This window comes from Mobula birostris, chromosome 16 (genome assembly GCF_030028105.1).
Source record: "Mobula birostris isolate sMobBir1 chromosome 16, sMobBir1.hap1, whole genome shotgun sequence".
NCBI classification, from domain to species: domain Eukaryota; kingdom Metazoa; phylum Chordata; class Chondrichthyes; order Myliobatiformes; family Myliobatidae; genus Mobula; species Mobula birostris.
This window is the reverse complement of record NC_092385.1, coordinates 4,823,931-4,841,572: the sequence shown is the minus strand read 5'-3', so window position 1 is coordinate 4,841,572 and position 17,642 is coordinate 4,823,931. Positions and strand designations below refer to the sequence as shown.

At 43.5% G+C, this 17,642-nt stretch overlaps 2 protein-coding genes across 3 annotated transcripts in view; one reads left to right on the top strand and one right to left on the bottom strand.

Moving 5' to 3' along the window:
• ruvbl1 (RuvB-like AAA ATPase 1) overlaps positions 1–1,235 on the bottom strand; it is an 81,604-nt gene extending 80,369 nt beyond the window's left edge. Inside the window, exon 1 of the mRNA XM_072280244.1 lies at positions 983–1,235. Coding sequence (XP_072136345.1) covers positions 983–1,123 — 141 coding nt within the window. The 5' untranslated portion in view covers positions 1,124–1,235. The remainder of the gene's footprint in view (positions 1–982) is intronic.
• A 1,513-nt stretch (positions 1,236–2,748) lies between these two features.
• eefsec (eukaryotic elongation factor, selenocysteine-tRNA-specific) overlaps positions 2,749–17,642 on the top strand; it is a 491,014-nt gene continuing 476,120 nt past the window's right edge. For both annotated transcript variants that reach the window (XM_072280243.1, XM_072280242.1), the window contains exon 1: positions 2,749–3,078. In XM_072280243.1, coding sequence (XP_072136344.1) covers positions 2,802–3,078 — 277 coding nt within the window. In that variant the 5' untranslated portion in view covers positions 2,749–2,801. The remainder of the gene's footprint in view (positions 3,079–17,642) is intronic.

Below are 17,642 nucleotides of genomic sequence, written 5' to 3'. Positions count from 1 at the left end.
AAGACCCTGTAAGCTTTTATAACCAAATTTTCAATACTTATTTTTCCAAAGATTTGTGTGCAAATATCCCCTATTTCAATTATCCTGTGGGCCTTTGAGAACTGTACCCTCGTTTATATTGTCTCTTCTCATTCTTTCTACCAAAGTGAAACTTCACTCCTCACTTGTTACCCATCCTGCCCATTCTACTAAAACAGATCTCTTTGAAGTCCTCATGTATCACTATACTATCAGATTTTGTATCATGGACAGAATTCTGAAATTGCTAGCATCATATCCAACTTCAAATATCAAGAAAAGCAGTGTTCCTAGCATTGAACCCCACAAAACTCAACTTTCCTCCAGTTCAATTATCTTTTCACTGTAATCCTCCACTACCCAATATCATTATTGATTACCAGCATTACTTGCCATGGAGCCTTTTACTCTAAGGCTCACATTTTCCACGATGTCTAATTTACCCCAACTTTCCAAATGCTCTTTAGAAACACATATGCACATCAGGTGCATTTCCCTCACCTAACCCAAAAAAAAAATGATGGAAGAACTCATCTGGTCAAGCAGCATCCATGAAGGGATAAAGGAATTGTTGACATTTCAGGCTGAGGAGCATGCATAAGGGAAGGTAGCTAAAGGAGAGAGGAAGGGGTAAAATAAGGATGACGAGGGGTGAAGGATGGAGTCTGGGAGAAGAAAGGGGCAGGTGGAAGCAGGCAAGGGAGTAAAAGGCAGATAGAGCCAGGTAAGGGGAGCGGTGACAGTGGTTGGAGGGAATAGAGCAGGAAGTGTGACTGGGGAAGGAAGGACAGGGGAATGAAAACAGGAGAGGTGATGCAGGGGAAGGGAGAGGGAAGGAGTGAAGGACAGGGGAACGGAGGCAGATCCGGAGTGGAGGGGGAAGAGAAGGAAACGGCTGGGTGGATGAAGCCAGCGTTGGTTGAGGGTCGGGGAGAGATTTCCTGCCACCGGCGCTGCTACTCACCTCCCGGGCGTTCTCCTGGCCCACCAGCCCGGCGGCCACCGCCTTGGCCAGGCCGCTCTCGTCTAAGCCCAGGCCCTTCACATGGCTATGGCTGGCAATCCGTTGGGTCTTTGTGGTGCTCTTAACCTCTTCGATTTTCATCGCTGCTTTTCTTTGCTCCGGTCACCTCAACTCAGAATCCGAACCAAGCGGCGGCTCTTCCACGGAACACAGCGCGTGTTACTAAGTGAGGCAGGATCTTCAGCTGCTACCTACCTCGCTAGCACCAAGCAACGCCTACCCTCGCATTACATTGGCTAATGCCAACGCCAATCAAAGCACTCCTGTAGTCTGATGGTCCCCTCTCCGTCAATCATTGCTAAGAACTCTGAGCAAGATAGGTTGCATTCAACTTCCGTCTCCGTCGTTAAGGGCGGCCATCGCGTTCTCACCAACGGAAATCACCTGATTTTGCTTCCATTATTGGTCGCTGGAAAATACATCCCTAATTGCGATTGGACAATTCAGCGATCAATCATATTATCACCAATGGGCGGCGAGAAACGGGTGTGCGGGATCTCCGTCAACGAATATTAGCAATTATATATAGCAAAATAAATTAATATTTACCTCAGACCTAATCTTAATAGATTTGAATTAACATTTTAAGTATTGATAGTTTAAAACTATATTTATAATTTTAGAATATATAGTGAATTAAAGATTCATATAGTGAATTGAAGGGTTATATATTTAAAATGTATTTCAGTAAAGATGTTAAAATCTGAGTTTAAGAATTCTGAAATGTATTTCTAACTATACCGTTGCATGTTTTGTATACCGTACCAACGTTTTACTTTGTCTTCATTTTTCATGGACGTTGCTGGAAAGCTGGCGATTATTACTTGATTCACGAAACAATAAAATCTTTCTGACAAGTAAAATAAAATAGTTTCTGCAAAGGAGCTTATACCCCAACAATGCGTGCAAAAATGGTATGGATGTTGAAATCAGAAAAATTTAGTTTAGCCAGAATTTCTGGAGAGATAAATAGGCTTTTTGGTTGATGATCTTCTCAAGAAGGAAAGAAGCGGAGAGCAAGATGTAACTACCATTTGAGAGGAGGTACAGGAGTCTGAAGACCCACACGTTTTAGAACAACACACATCAAAGTTGCTGGTGAACGCAGCAGGCCAGGCAGCATCTCTAGGAAGAAGTACAGTCGACGTTTCGGGCCGAAACCCTTCGTCAGGACTGTACCTCTTCCTAGAGATGCTGCCTGGCCTGCTGCGTTCACCAGCAACTTTGATGTGTTGCTTGAATTTCCAGCATCTGCAGAATTCCTCGTGTTTGCGTTTTAGAACAGTTTCCTCTCCACCTCCCCCCCCCCCCCCCACCCCCCGTCCAGACTTACGAACAATTCCTGCACCCAGGAAACTACCTCGTTTTGCACTATTAATCTATTTTGTAACTTTACCGATTGTTATGTCTTTTCATTGCTGCAAAACAACAAATTTCACATATTTTAGTTGTAATAACCCTGATTTGATTCAGTTGGAATAGTCCGTGACGAGGAAGGCAGACGGCCCCTGTGGAGAGAGAAATTAATAAAAACCATCAAATAGAAAAGTATTTTTCCCACCGCACCATGGTGCCGGCTGGCTTGAATTTTAATAACATCTGTTTCTATTTCAGACTCTCAGCATCCACACAATCTCCTTTCGCAAACAGTAAAGCTGGTAAGGTGGAAACTTTCGTTCCATCCCGGGGGGGGTTTTGAAGTGGGTGCACAACATGTGTTCCGTCTGGTTGAACCGTCCCCCTCCGTTTCTTGGCAACCATGGCGGCGGCAGACACCCTGAACTTCAACATTGGGGTGCTCGGACACATTGACAGCGGCAAGACTGCGCTGGCTCGGGCGCTGAGCACCACGGCGTCTACGGCGGCCTTCGACAAGAACCCGCAGAGTAGGGAGCGCGGCATCACCCTGGACCTGGGCTTCTCCAGCTTCTGCCTGGCCGCGCCGCCGCATCTCGGGCCGCCGCAGTACTCCAAACTGCAGGTCACGCTGGTGGACTGCCCGGGCCATGCTTCGCTTATCAGGACCATCATTGGAGGTAGGACAGGTTGAAAAACCGCGCTCCGGGGCTCCGCAACCTTCCTTTCCAACCATCCACCCCTTCCACGATCTTTTCCACGGATGCTGCCCGACCTGCTGAGTTCCTCCAGCGTGTTGTGAGTGTTGCATCCACCCCTTCCACTGGTCTCTCTTCTGTTGTACAGAGTGACACCCAAGCTTCGCCCCTGCCACGGGCAGCGTTTATCTGCCCAATGGAATTTTTCGAGGAGGCGACCAGATGCGCTGATGGAGATAGTGAACTTCTGTAAGTTTTTTGACAAGATTCCACGTGGGAGACTGGTTCAAAGAGACCCAAGAGCTGTAGATCTGGGATCTAGGGTAACACAACACGCTAGAGTAAGTCAGCAGCTCCCGCTGGTCCAATAAAGGCTCTTGACTCGAAACATCGATTGTTCATTGGTGCTGCCTGACGTTGAGTTCTTCCCGCTTTTTGTGTGTTACTCAGGATACTAAGGAATCCATTTATCAAATTAATTCCAAAATAGGAAATAAGAATTGATAGTGCCCCCCTTCACTATTCCTCATTCTCTTTTCCTCTCTCACCTTTATTCCCTCGCCTGCCCATTGCCTCCCTCTGGTGTTCATCCCCCTTTTCTTTCTTCCATGGCCTTCTGCCCTCTCCTAGTAGATTCCCCCTTCTCCTGCCCTTCTCACCAATCAACTTCCCCACTTTTTACTTCACCCCTCCCCGTTCCCAGTTTCACCTATTACCTTGTGTTTCTCCCTCACCTTCCCCCACCTGACTCTGACTCCTCATCGTTTTTTCTCGGGTCCTGATGAAGGGTCTCGGCTCGAAACGTCAACTGTACTCTTTTCCATAGGTGCTGCCTGGCTGCTGAGTTTCTCCAGCATTCTGTGTGTGTTGCTTGGATTTCTAGCATCTGCAAATTTTCTCTTGTTCGTGATTGACAGTGGAAGGTTGTGCTGGAATTGGAGCAGTGGTGTAACGTGGAGATTTGTGATGGGATGCCAGCAACATGTTACATACATTAAAAGGATCTGAACCTACATTAAGGAAGAAGGGCTCATTAGTAAAGAGATGATATGAAACTGTGTTGTCATAGAGCATGGAAACAGGCCCTTCGGCCAACCAAGTTGTCTACCTGAACTACTCCCATTTGGCTGCATTTGGGCCATATTCCTCTAAACATTTTATTACCATGTAACTTTCTTAATGTCTTTTAAGTACTGTAAATGTACCCAGCTCTGTAGCTTCTACTTGCAGCTTGTTCCATTGACACATCAGCTTTGAGTGAAAAGAGTTCCTTTAAAATTTTCCCCTCTCACCTGTACCTTTTGACTTTTACTCCCCCTACTCTGGTAAAAGACTGACCATTTATCTTATCTATTGTCCTTGTGGTCTTATATGCCTCTGTAACATTGCCAATTAGCCTACTATGCTCCAGAGGGGGAAAAAGCCCCTGCCTATCTATCATAGAAGATAGAACAGTACAGGCCTTTCACCCCATGATGCTGTGCTTACCTTTTAACCTACTCTAAGATCTATTTAATCCTTCCCTCCCACCGTTTTTCTTAGATCCATGTGCTTATCTAAGAGTCTTTTAATATACCTAATGGAGCGGCCTCTACCACCATCCACATACCCACCATCCATGTAGAAAATTTACCTTTGACATTCTTCCCCCCCCCCCCCAATACTTTACTACAAATACCTTAAAATTATGTCCCATCGTATTAGCCAGTTCTGCCCTGGGAAAAAGTTTCTGGCTGTCCGCTTGATCTATGCCTCTTGTCATTTTGGACACCTCTATCAAGTCATCTCAGATTCTGCTTCATTTCAAAGAGAAAAGCCCTCGCTCACTCAACTTATCCTCATAAGACATGCTGTCTAATCCAGGCAACACCCTGGTAAATCGCCTCTGCACCCTCTCTAAAGCTTCCACACCCTTTGTATAATGAGGTGACTAGAAAAGAACACAATACTCAAAGTGTGTTCTAACCAGAGTTGTACAGAGCTTGCAACGTTACCTCATGGCTCTTGAACTCATTCTCCTGACTCATGAAGGCCAACACTCTATATGCTTTCTTAACTATCTCCTTAAATTGTGTGGCAACTTGAGAGATCTATCCCTATAACTCAGATTCTCCAGTTCTGGTAATAGTACAATGAATCTTTTCTGTACCCTTTCCAGCTTAACCTTACCCCTTCTCAGAACAGGAGCTATACACAATGTGGCAAGTGTGGTCTCACAAAGGACTTATGCAGTTGCACCATGACATCCCCACTCCTGTACTTTGTGCCTTGACTGATGAAAGCAAGTGTTTCAGAGGCTGCCCTCATGATCAATTCTGTCTGTGTTATGTTGTTAATAGAGAGAAGAATTGTAAAGCTACCTGACAATGTGAACAAGTTGGTAAAAAAAAAAAAGGCTGAGAAATGGTAACTCCTTAGTCTTAAACAATGTGAAGTGATGCATTTTGGAAGGACAGATGAGTTCAGGACATAGACAATGAATGATCTGACCCTTGGCAGTACTGAGGAACATTGAAGGCATTCCTAGAGGCGAAATGTATCATCATTATGGCCCACACATGGCAATCACGGTCTTTCCATGACCATGATTATTCTTGGCAAATCTTTCTACAGAAATAGTTTCCCATTGTCTTCTGGGCAGAGTCTTTACAAATTGGGTGACCCCAGCTGTTAGCAATACTCTTCAGAGATAGTCTGCCTGGTGTCATTGGTTGCATAACCAGAACTTGTGATGTGCACCAGATGTTCATACGACCATCCACCACCTGCTGTCGTGCCTTCATGTGACCTGTGTCCCTGATTGTGGGGGTGGGGAGAGCTGTGACTAAGCACCTTGCCCAAGGGTGATGGAACGCCTCACACCTCCTTTGTTGGAGATGTATCTCCACCCCTACCCCCGAGGTATAGGCTATTTATAGGAGACTTGAGAAAGAGTTTTTTTTAATCCAGATGGTATTTGAAATATTCAATGCACGTCTTGAGAGAGTGGTGAGAAGAAATATTTAGATGAATACTTGAAATGCAGCAGCTTACAGTGGTGTTAGAAAGTTTGTGAACCTTGTAGAATTTTCTCTATTTCTGCATAAATATGACCTGAAATCTGATTAAATCATCTATGTCCTAATACTAGATAAAGGAGGCATCCGTTAGTCTTGGAAGACCATGGATCTGCGCCTGAAAAGTCTTCACTCTCCAGGGCGCAGGCCTGGGCAAGGTTATATGGAAGACCAACAGTTGCCCATGCTGCAAGTCTCCCCTCTCCATGACACCAATGTTGTCCAAGGGAAGGGCATTAGGACCCATACAGCTTGGCACCAGTGTCGTCGCAGAGCAATGTGTGATTAAGTGCCTTGCTCAAGGACACAACACGTTGCCTCGGCTGGGGCTCGAACTCACGACCTTCAGGTCGCTAGTCCAATGCCTTAACTACTTGGCCACGTGCCCACACGTAGATAAAGAGAACCCAATTAAATAAATAACAGAAAAAAGCATTATACTTGTTTGTTATTTATGTGAAAAATGATCCATTATTACAAGTATTTGTTGGGAAAAGTCTGTGAACCTCTGGGGCAATGCTTTCTACAAAAGCTATTTGGAGTCAGGTGTTCTAATCAATGAGATGAGATTGGAGGTGTGGGTTGCAGAGGTGCCCTGCCCTATATAAAAAAAAAGATACACAAAGTCAGGTTACTGACAGAGCCTGCTGTTCTCAAGAAAGATCTGTTTATGTGCGCCATGCCTCGATCAAAACCACTTTCAGAGGACCTTAGAAGAAGAATTATAGAGATGCATGAAGCTGGAAAAGGCTTCAGAAGTACTTCTAAAGTCTTGAGTGTTCATCAGTCCACTGTAAGAGAAATTGCCTACAATTGGAAGAAACTCAGTACTGTTGTTACTCTCCTTAGGCGTGGGCGTCCTGCAAAGATCACACGAAGAGCACAACGTGCAGTGCCGAAGGAAGTGAAAAAGAACACAAGGGTAACAGCAAAAGAACTGCAGAGATCTCTAGAATTTGCTAAAGTCTCTGTTGATGTGTCCACTATAAGAAAACACTGAACAAGAATGGTGTTCAGAGAAGGACACCAAGGAGGAAACCACTGCTCTCCAAAAAAAGACATCGCTGCACATCTCAAGTTTGCAAAAGACCACCTGGATGTTCTGCAATGCTTCAGGGACAACGTTCTGTGATGAGACAAAAATTTAACTTTTTGGTAGAAAAGCACATTGCTACCTATGGAGGAAAAAGGGCACTGCACATCAACACCAAAACCTCATCCCAACTGTGAAGCATGGTGGAGCGAGTGTCATGGTTTGGGGGCTGCTTTGCCGCCTCAGGGCCTGGACAGCTTGCAATTGTTGAGGGAACAGTGAGTTCAAAATTGTATCAAGACATTTTACAGGAGAATATCAGGAGAATAATCTGTCACCTGAAGCATAATAGAAGTTGGATAATGTAACAAGACAAAGATCCGAAACATGAATAAATCAGCAATAGCATGGTTTAAAAAGAAGAAAATTCTTGTTTTGGAATGTCGAAGTCGAAGTCCTGACCTTAATCCTATAGAAATGTTGCGGATGGACCTGAGGCAAGCAGTTCGTCAAAGAAGCTCACCAAAATGCCAGAGCTGAAGCAGTTTTGTAAGGAGGAGTGGTCTAAAATTTCTCTGAGCCCATGTGCAGGACTGATCAACAGTTACTGAAAATGTTTGGTTGAAGGTATTGCTGTAGAAGGGGTCACACCAATTACTGAAAGCAAAGGTTCACATACTTTTTCCAACAAATACACATAATATTGGATAATTTTTCTCAATAAATAGATGAACAAGTATAATGTTTTTACTATTACTTATTTAATTGGGTTCTCTTTACCAAGTTTTAGGACGCGTGAAGATCTGGTCACTTTTTTACGTCATGTTTATGCAGAAATAGAGAAAATTCTATAGGGTTCATAAACTTTCCAGTGCCACTGTGGAAAGACTGAACCAAGTGTTGAAAATGGCACTACTCTAGGTAGGGCCCTGATGGCCAGTGTAGACACAAAAGACTGAAGTGTCTGTTCTGTAGATTGCCTCCAGTGTTGCTTCCTACCCTTAACTGGAATTCAGCCAACTCTGCCTTGCTGACTTGCTTTCTCACATTCTCTTCCCCAACCCCCCACCTTGTCCTCCCCCCCCCCACCGCTCCTTGCTGTCCCTCTTCACTTCTGCACTTATCATCACGTTCCTTGCTCTAATAGCAAGGAGGAAATGGAACAATGGGTAGCTCTTTCGAATAGAGGTCCTATGCTTGGCTTGCCATATGGCTGTTTTGCGATGTCCTGTATTAATCACAATGCCACGTTGTCAGGCAGTCTCTCCTCTCTGTAGCGGAGTGTTCTCACCAGCCGTTGGGTGGTGAAAGAGGCAGATACACCACTAGTCACCAGCAGCCAACCAGAAAAGTCTTCTGTCCGTGCTAGCATATTTCCTGTAATACCATGTCTTGTTTAGCAGCCTTATGTGCGGCACCATGTCAAATGCCTTTGCTGTTGCACTTTTACACCGCATTTCCTTTGTGATAACCAGTAACTTTAAAATAGTCGTCTTTACTTTTCTTACACTTGTTCACTCATCTGTACAGGTCTTATGATGATTATGAGGACACATAGTCCTCTTTTATTGTCATTTAGTAATGCATGCATTGAGAAATGATACATTATTTCCTCCGGTGTGATATCACAAAACACAGGACAGACCAAGACTGAAAAACTGACAAAACCACATAATTATAACATATAGTTACAAACAGTGTAACAATACCATAACTTGATGAAGAAGTCCATGAGCACAGTAAAGTTCAAAGTTTCTCAAATGTCCAGACGGGAGAAGGAAGAAAAACTCTCCCTGCCATGCAGTCCGACTCTGAGTCATCCGAAAACTTCGAGCTCTGATCAGCTCTCCGACACCAAGTACTGAGCGCTATCTCTGTCCGAACGATTCAACCTCCTTCTCGTTCGCCAAAAGCAGGCAAGGCCGGGGATTTTGAGGCCTACCCTCTGAAAGATTCCTGACCACACAGTAACGACAGCAGCGAACAGGCGTTTCAGAAATCTTTCCAGATGTTCCTCTGTGCTTTCACGTCCATTCTCCATCAAATCAGAATTGTCGACGGCCGCTATTTAACAGATACAATATCATTTTTCACCGGAGGGCTGCACACACGCAGGCGCACTGCCATCTTCTCCTCCTGCCATCTTGCCTTTGCATCTGATATCCAAATCAATCACTTTCTCCTGAATGCCCTTTTTTTAAGATTTTTTTTAAGTAACTCTTTCTCAGTATTATTTTTATTTGCGATTTGTCTTTTGCACAACTTTCTTTATGTAGTTTTTCATAAAATTCTATTTTTTTTTAACCATGAGTGCCTGCAAGAAAATGAATTTCAAGGTGGTATTTGATGACGTACCCTCAGTAGCCACTTTATTAGGTACCCGTTGTACTTAATAAAGTGGCCACTGCGTGTATGTTCATGGTCTTCTACTGCTGTAGCCCATCCACTTCAAGGTTCAGTGTGTTGTGCGTTCAGAGATGTTCTTCTGCACACCACTGTTGTAACTTTGGCTATTTGAGTTATTGTCACCTTCCAGTCAGCTTCAACTAGTCTGACCATTCTCCTCTGACCTCTCTCATTAACACGTTTTTTTGCCTCAGAGTAGAGGGGTGTCCTTTTAGAACATAGATGAAGAGGAACATCTTTAGCCGGGGGGGGGGGGGGGGTGTATCTGTGGAATTCTTTACCACAGGCAGCTGTGGAGGCCAAGTTTTATGTATATTTAAGGCAGAGATTGATAGATTCTTGATTGGTCTGGGCATGAAGGGATACGGGGAGAGGGCAGGAGATTAGGGCTGGGAGGAAAATTGGATCAGCCATGATAAAACAGCAGAGCAGACTTGATGGGCCAAAAGGCTTAACGCTGCTCATATATTTTATGGTCTTATGGTCTAAAGCTAAGTTTCTGAGATCCTTAAACCATCCCCTGGCACCAAAATCATCCCACAGTCAAAGTCACTTAGATCACATTTCTTCCCTATTATGATCTTTGGTTTGAATAACAACTGAACTTCTTGGCCAGGTCTGCATGCTTTTGTACATTGAGCTGCTGCTACATGATTGACTGATTAGATATTTGCATTAATGAGCAGGTATACATTGATGAATTTAATTTCAACTTTGAGATTGCATTCAGGCATGGGCTGATAAGTACAAATATCACTCCTACCACAAAATTTAATGACTAGTTTCAGTAAGAGGGAGTTTGATCACCCATTCATGACATACAATGGCATTATCATCTTGGATATCACCGTCAACCAGCTCCTTATTACAATGGTAGCAGGTCAGTGGTTGGTCATCTTGTTATGGGGCAGCATGGTAGTGTAGTGGTTGGTACATCGCTGTACAGTGTCAACTAGTAATCTGTTATCAGGGTTCAATTCCCACTGCTGCCTGTAAGGAGTTTGTACGTTCTCCCTGTGATTGTGTGGGTTTCCTCTGTGTGCTCCGGTTTCCTCCCACAAAGACATACCATTAGGGTTAGTGAGTTGTACACGTGCTATGTTAACGCCAAAAGCGTGGCGACACATGCAGGATACCCAGCACAGTCCTCGGTGATTTGTTTTGATCCAAAAGACACATCTGTCTTTATGTTCCGATGCACAGTTACTTGTATATTTCATATTTTAGTAATTTTGAAACTCTTGTAAATATGTTGTTCATTAAGCATTCTTTGTTCAAATAATTAATTATGTCTGTATGTTTAAAAGAAAGAATTGCATATGCCATGACGCTACCGTGTGATGCGTGCATGCTCCGCTGAAAGTAAAACAAAACTAGCGTATTCAACTCTCTCAGCTCCAATGTCTTTCTTTTAATTAGTTTAATGTTTTTGATTGCATAAAACTTAACAGTGACGGCAAGGAAGTTTTAAATGAGGCCGAGATGACTAAGCACAGCGAGACATTTAAGTTATAAAAAAAAACACAGGGAGAAACATTCGAGTTTATAAAGAGTGCGGGAATTTTTTTCTTTCAGAGCAGCACATTTTCATTATAAAATGAAAGACAATCGACTTTTAAAAAAAGACAGAAAACAGAAGAAAACTGGTTCATAAACAGTGGATACCTGGTGATAATCATAAATCTTTAAAAAAGGCAGAAATAGCTGGCTACATTAGAAAGACAGTGTTCACTTGCACAATAGATAACTGGCTGATGTACACTGAGTGAATAGAGCAGTATTTTGAAGTAAATGAAATAGCCAATGAGAAGCAAGAATCAATTTTGCTGAGGGCATCAGGTTCAAAAGCATACAGTTGGCTTAGAAGTTTGACTGTTCCAACCAAACCAGATGAAATGAGCTTTGCTGATATTGTGAAAATAATGCAGGAACATTGTGAATTACAGAACACTTTAGGTTTCTATTTGCCTATTGATGTGACCAGCCTACCAATGACGCCCTTGCCACAGAACTGCACACTGTCCTCTCTCAACTAGACCTACGTTAGAATGCTATTCCTGGACTACAGTTCAGCATTCAACACCGTAATTCCCTCCAGACTTGACAGGAAGCTCAGAGACCTTGTGCAGCTGGATGCTAGACTTCCTGTTGGATCACCTCCAGGTGGTAAGGATGGGCTCCCTCACCTCTACCCCTCTGACCATCAACACAGGTGCCCCCCAGGGTTGTGTCCTGAGTCCCCTCCTCCACTCCCTTTACACCGACAACTGTGCTGCCACGCACAGCTTTAATCTGATGATCAAATTTGCAGATGACATATATTAATCAGCCTTATTTTCTAGTGGTGACGAAACAGCCTACAGAGAATCAGAATAAGAATTCAGAATCAGAACCAGGTTTATTATCACTGGCATGTGTCGTGAAATTTGTTGACTTAGCAGCAGCAGTTCAATGCAATGCATAATGAAAAAAAGTCAATAAATAAGTAAATCAATTACAGTGTATGTATAATGAATAGATAAAAATTGTGCAAAAACTGAAATAATACATATTTAAAAAGTGAGGTAGTGTCCAAAGATTCAATGTCCATTTAGGAATCGGATGGCAGAAGGGAAGAAGCTGTTCCTGCATCGCTGAATGTGTGCCTTCAGGCTTCTGCTAGACCTCCTACCTGATGGTAACAGTGAGAAAAGGGCATGGTGATGGGGGTCCTTAATAATGGACGCTGCCTTTCTGAGACACTGCTCCTTGAAGATGTCCTGGTACTTTGTAGGCTAGTACCCAAGATAGAGCTGACTAAATTTACGACCCTCTGCAACTTCTTTCGGTCCTGTGTAGTAGCTCCTCCATACCAGACAGTGATGCAGCCTGTCAGAATGCTCTCCCCGGTACATCTATAGAAGTTTCTGAGTGTTTTTGTTGACGTGCTGAATTTCTTCAAACTCCTAATGAGTCTAGTCACTGCCTTGCCTTCTTTGTAACTGCATTGATATGTTGGGACCAGGATAGGTCCTCAGAGATCTTGACACCCAGGAACTTGAAACTGCTCACTCTCTCCACCTCTGATCCCTCTATGAGGATTGGTATGTGTTCCTTCGTCTTACCCTTTCTGAAGTTCACAATCAGCTCTTTCGTCTTAGTGATGTTGAGAGCCAAGTTGTTGCTGCAACACCGCTCCACTAATTGGCATATCTTGCTCTTGTACGCCCTGACACCCTGATACAGTGGTGCCAAGATAACAAACTCTGATTGTGGATTACAGGAGGAACGGAGACAGGCTCACCCAGATCAACATCAATGGGACTGCAGTTGAGAGGGTTAGTAGTTTCATGTTCCTTGGTGTACACATCACTGAAGATCTCCCCTGGACTGTACACACTGGCTGTGTGGCAAAAAAAAAAAGCACAACAGCGTCTCTTCCATCTCAGGCAACTGAAAAAGTTCGACATGAGCCCTCAAATCCTCAAGACCCTCTGCAGGGGCACCATTGAGAGCATCCTGACTGGTTGTACACTGCCTGGTATGGGAACTGCACCAACCTTGATTGCTGGGCACTGCAGAGAGTGGTACAGACTACCCAGCGCATCTGTGGATGTGAACTTCCCTCCACTGAGGACATTTACAGCAGCAGGTGCGTAAAGAAGGCCTGGAAGATTATCAAAGATACCAGTCACCCAACCACAAACTGTTTCAGCTGCTTCCATCTGGCAAATGGTACCACAGCATTAAAACCAGGACCAACAGGCTAAGGGACAGATTCTTTCTACAAGCTATTGGACTTATAAATTTACATGTCTGTACATTGCAATGGAGTCATAATACAAAGATTTTTATTCCCTCACGTTGTGGGATGGATGTAAGATTTAAATAAATTCAAAATTCAAATTCATAAGTCAAATCAAAAGGAAAGGGAGTCAATTTCAGCTTGCATAGCTGAATTGAGGAGATTGTCTTAGAGTTATCAGTTCAATGCTGGGCTGAGTGATGCATTGAGAGATTACTTAGTCTGTGGAATCTTAGAAGAAAACATTTAAAAATGACTTCTAACTGAAACACAACGTGCATTTAAAAGGACAGTTGAAATAGCCATATCATGGAAATAGCAGACAGAAACGCAATTGAGTTACAGACAGAAATGAAAGTGAGCATGAACAAAATGGCAATGTCTAAACCAGGGATCCATGGTAATGGTAAGGGTCCATGAAACAAAAAAGGTTGGGAACCCTTGGTCTAAACAGGAGTGTGTCTGGCTGAACAAATTGTGGCAGGGGCTTGCATACACCAGACAAATGCAGTTTTAAAAGTGAAATTTACAGGAAGTACAAAAAGTAGGACATACAAAGAACATGTTGGGCAACCAAAAATAGATGGATGGCACAGGGAAGAGAAAAAGCTAAAAAGTCAAGTTACCGTTTCGAAAGAGCACTAATCCACATGTTGTTGATGGAAAATCTGATAATGATAAGGGTAGCCTTGAGATTTACAATGTGAAAACTAAGATGAGATGAGCAATCTGGCTTACACCAGAAGTGAACGACAAATTAATTAAAATGGAATTGGGCACTGGCTTGACTGTTTCAGTCATTCCACAAAATGAGTTTGAATGGCATTTCAAAGATAGTGAACTGAAGCCAGCAGATATCTAACTAAGAACTTACACTGAAGAAAAGATAACTCCTGTGGAAATGACATTTGCAACAGTGAAATACAATGACCAACAAGCCACATTGGGCTTGTATGGGATTAAAAACAGGAGGCCAACATTGTGGGGATGTCATTGGCTGAGACAATTACAATTTGATTGGAGATCCATCCATAATTTGCATGCCATAACCCCTGTTATAGAGTAAACTGAAAGCGAATTAGGAAAGGTACTGGATGATGCCACAACAATGTTCAAGGATGGCACTGGAAAACATATCAAAGATAAAACAATGTTAAATTTAAATGTCACATCCAAGTTTTTTAAAACCTGTCCAGTTCCTTATACCATCCGTGATAATGTAACCAGTGAGCTAGATTGCATGGAGGCTGAAGGAATTCTTTCCAAGGCTGAGTGGAGCCCACGGGCGATGTCAGTTGTCCCAGTAGCCAAGAAGAATGGGTCAGGGTCTATGGCAATTTTAAGGTCACCATCAACCCAGTACTGAAAGTAGATCGATGCTTAGGATAGAGGATATCTTTACAAAATTTTCTGGAGGAAACACTTCAGCAAAGTGGACTTAGCTGAGGCCTACCTACAGATGGAGATGGAAGAAAGTCCAATGTGTTGCTCACCAAAAACATCCACAAAGGGCTTTATTGCTATAATAGGCTTATTTTTGGAGTAGCATCTGCACCTTGCATTCTGGCATAAAGCTATGGACCAGGAGCTGCAAGGGCTGCCCAGGCACTCAGTGTTACCTGAATGACATTTTTACCAGTAAAGACAGCAAGGAGCACCTCCAAAATCTCAAGGCAATGTTAAAAAGATTAGGTAGATTTCAACTCAGGGCATGATGCAACAAGTGTGAATTATTTAAACCAAGCATCACCTTCTGTGGTCACACCATTAAGGCACAAGGATTACGCAAGTATGCTGAGAAAATTCAAGTAGTGGTGGTTGCCCCAAGGCCAAAGGATGTGTTGCAGTTGCGGTCCTTTTTAGGACTTGTCAGCTACTAAAACAGGTTCCTGCCAAACCTGGCTTTACCCCTTGAACTCATTTGTACAGATTGGGAAGAAATGGCATTGGACAAAGCAATATGAGGTGGCTTTCAAAAAGGTAAAGGAAATGGTGACGTCAGACATTGTACTGACACGTTATGATCCACATTGTCTGGTGAATCTTGCCTTATGTTATAGGTGCAATCATGCCACATGTCATGCATGATGCAAATGAACGCCCCACAGCTTTGGCATCACCTTTTCTTACCGCTGCAGAGAAAAAGTACACGCAGATTGACAGGCCTTGAGTCTGGAGTAAAACATTTCAACCAGTACTTGTATGGGAGAGTGTTTACCCTCATTACTGATCATCAACCACTAGTGTCCAGATGGGCTCTGTTTCTTGGGGGACACAATTACAGCATCAAAGTGGAGGATGACTAATCATGGAAACGCTAATGAATTGTTTTATTTGCACTTGGAAGGAAATACCAGAAAAATTACAAAAAAAGACACTCCTTTTGACGTATTCTCCCTCATGAAAATTGAAGTTCTCCCTATTACAACAAAGATGATTCAAAGAGAAACCAGAAAAGACTCCACACTGCCTCAGGCCTACATAGCCACCCAAAATGGCTGGAATGTGCAGTGGAAACTCCAGCTCTCCTATTTTTACCAGTGCCAGGATGAAATTGCTCTTGACAGAGGTTGCTCTATGATGTGGAGGTTGAGAGTTGTTGTACTAACTAAGCTGAGAGCTACATTGCTGGAGGAGTCACATGCTGGTCATTTTTTTTATTAAGTGCGATTGTGAACAATAGCCAGATCAGAAGTGCTGATCAAGTCAACTAGTTCCCAAGAGAACTCTGATAGGCCAATCAGATGGTTCACTGCTGCTCAGCGATAACAGGCACAATGGTCCCTAGCCCCTGTATCCCAGAAACACACCTGAACAGTGCGGTGGAGGTATGTGCTATGCATGACCTGATCTGAAAGCATCATGTTGACTTATAACAGATTGTGTTCAAGGTGGAACAGCTTAGTTAAGGATGGGCTGATCAGCACAGATGGACAAATTATACCTCCACTACCCCGATACAGCTAGGCATGGTTAAAATGAAACTGTTGGCTCGTAGCTTTGTCTGGTGGACTGGCATAAATCAGCAGATTGATTAGCTTGCCATGCACTGTTTAGGATGTTAACAAGTCCAGAAAATGCCAAGAGCAGTGCCTCTCCATCCCTGGGAATGGCCTACATTGCACTGGCAGAGGATTCATGTGGATTTTGCCAGACACAAATTTCTTGATAGTAGTGGATGCAACTACAGCCTTGCAGACTGTTGATGTGTTGAGAAGTCTCTTCACAAGGACTGTTGTTCCAGAACACTTAGTCAGTGACAGTGGACCACAGCTTCAGTTGTTCCTGAAAATAAATGGAATAAGACATATTACATCTGCCAGCTACAAATGCCTTGGTGGAAAGATTTGTCCAGACTCTAAAGAACACACTGTGAGCAATGTCAGCAGAACACACTACACTGACACTGAATCAGAAGCTCGCTAATTTCCTCCTTGCATATCGTAATACAACCCACTCCACAAACAATAACTCACCGGCAATGCTGTTCCTGGGCCGTCCCTTGTATTCATGCTTGGATCACCTCAAACCCAATCTCAGAAGTAGTATGTAGGACAAACAGCCGAGAAAAATTGACGGCTCCTTAATGTTTCACTTCTGGACAAGCAGTCCTGGAGAGGGACTACAGAGGTGATCAAAAATGGGTACTCGGAAAGATTAAAGACAGAACAGGACTACTTTCTTACACAGTGGAGATTGTGTCTGGAATCATCTGGAGACTACACATCAATCAGTTGAGGAGGACAGAGTCAATTATTAGAGAAGAAAGGTGTCTACCGCTGTCGGTACCACTTCCTTTATTTTTAGAGTCAATTTCTACAGTCATCACAGAGGAGGCCCCAGAACCACAGCCACAAGTCTTACTTGCCAACCAAAATGATCCCCCTTGTCAGGAAGGACGTTATCCCAAAAGAGTAAGAAAACCTCTGTTGCGATTAAATCTTTAGGCCTGAATGGGACAATGTCGCAAAAAAAAAGGAGCTGGTTGTGGATTACAGGAGGAATGGAGATGGGCTAGCCCCTATTAACATCAGTGGATCTAGGATTGAGAGGACAAACAGCTTTAAGTTCCTCGGCATCCACATCACCAAGGAGCTCTTGTGGTCTGTACATACCGGCTGTGTCGTGAAAAAGGCACAACAGCACCTCTTTCACCTCAGATGGTTCAGGAAGTTTGATATGGGCCCCAAAATCCTAAGAATTTTCTACAGGGGCACAATTGAAAGCATTCTGACTGGCTTCATCACTGCCTGGAATGGGAACTGTA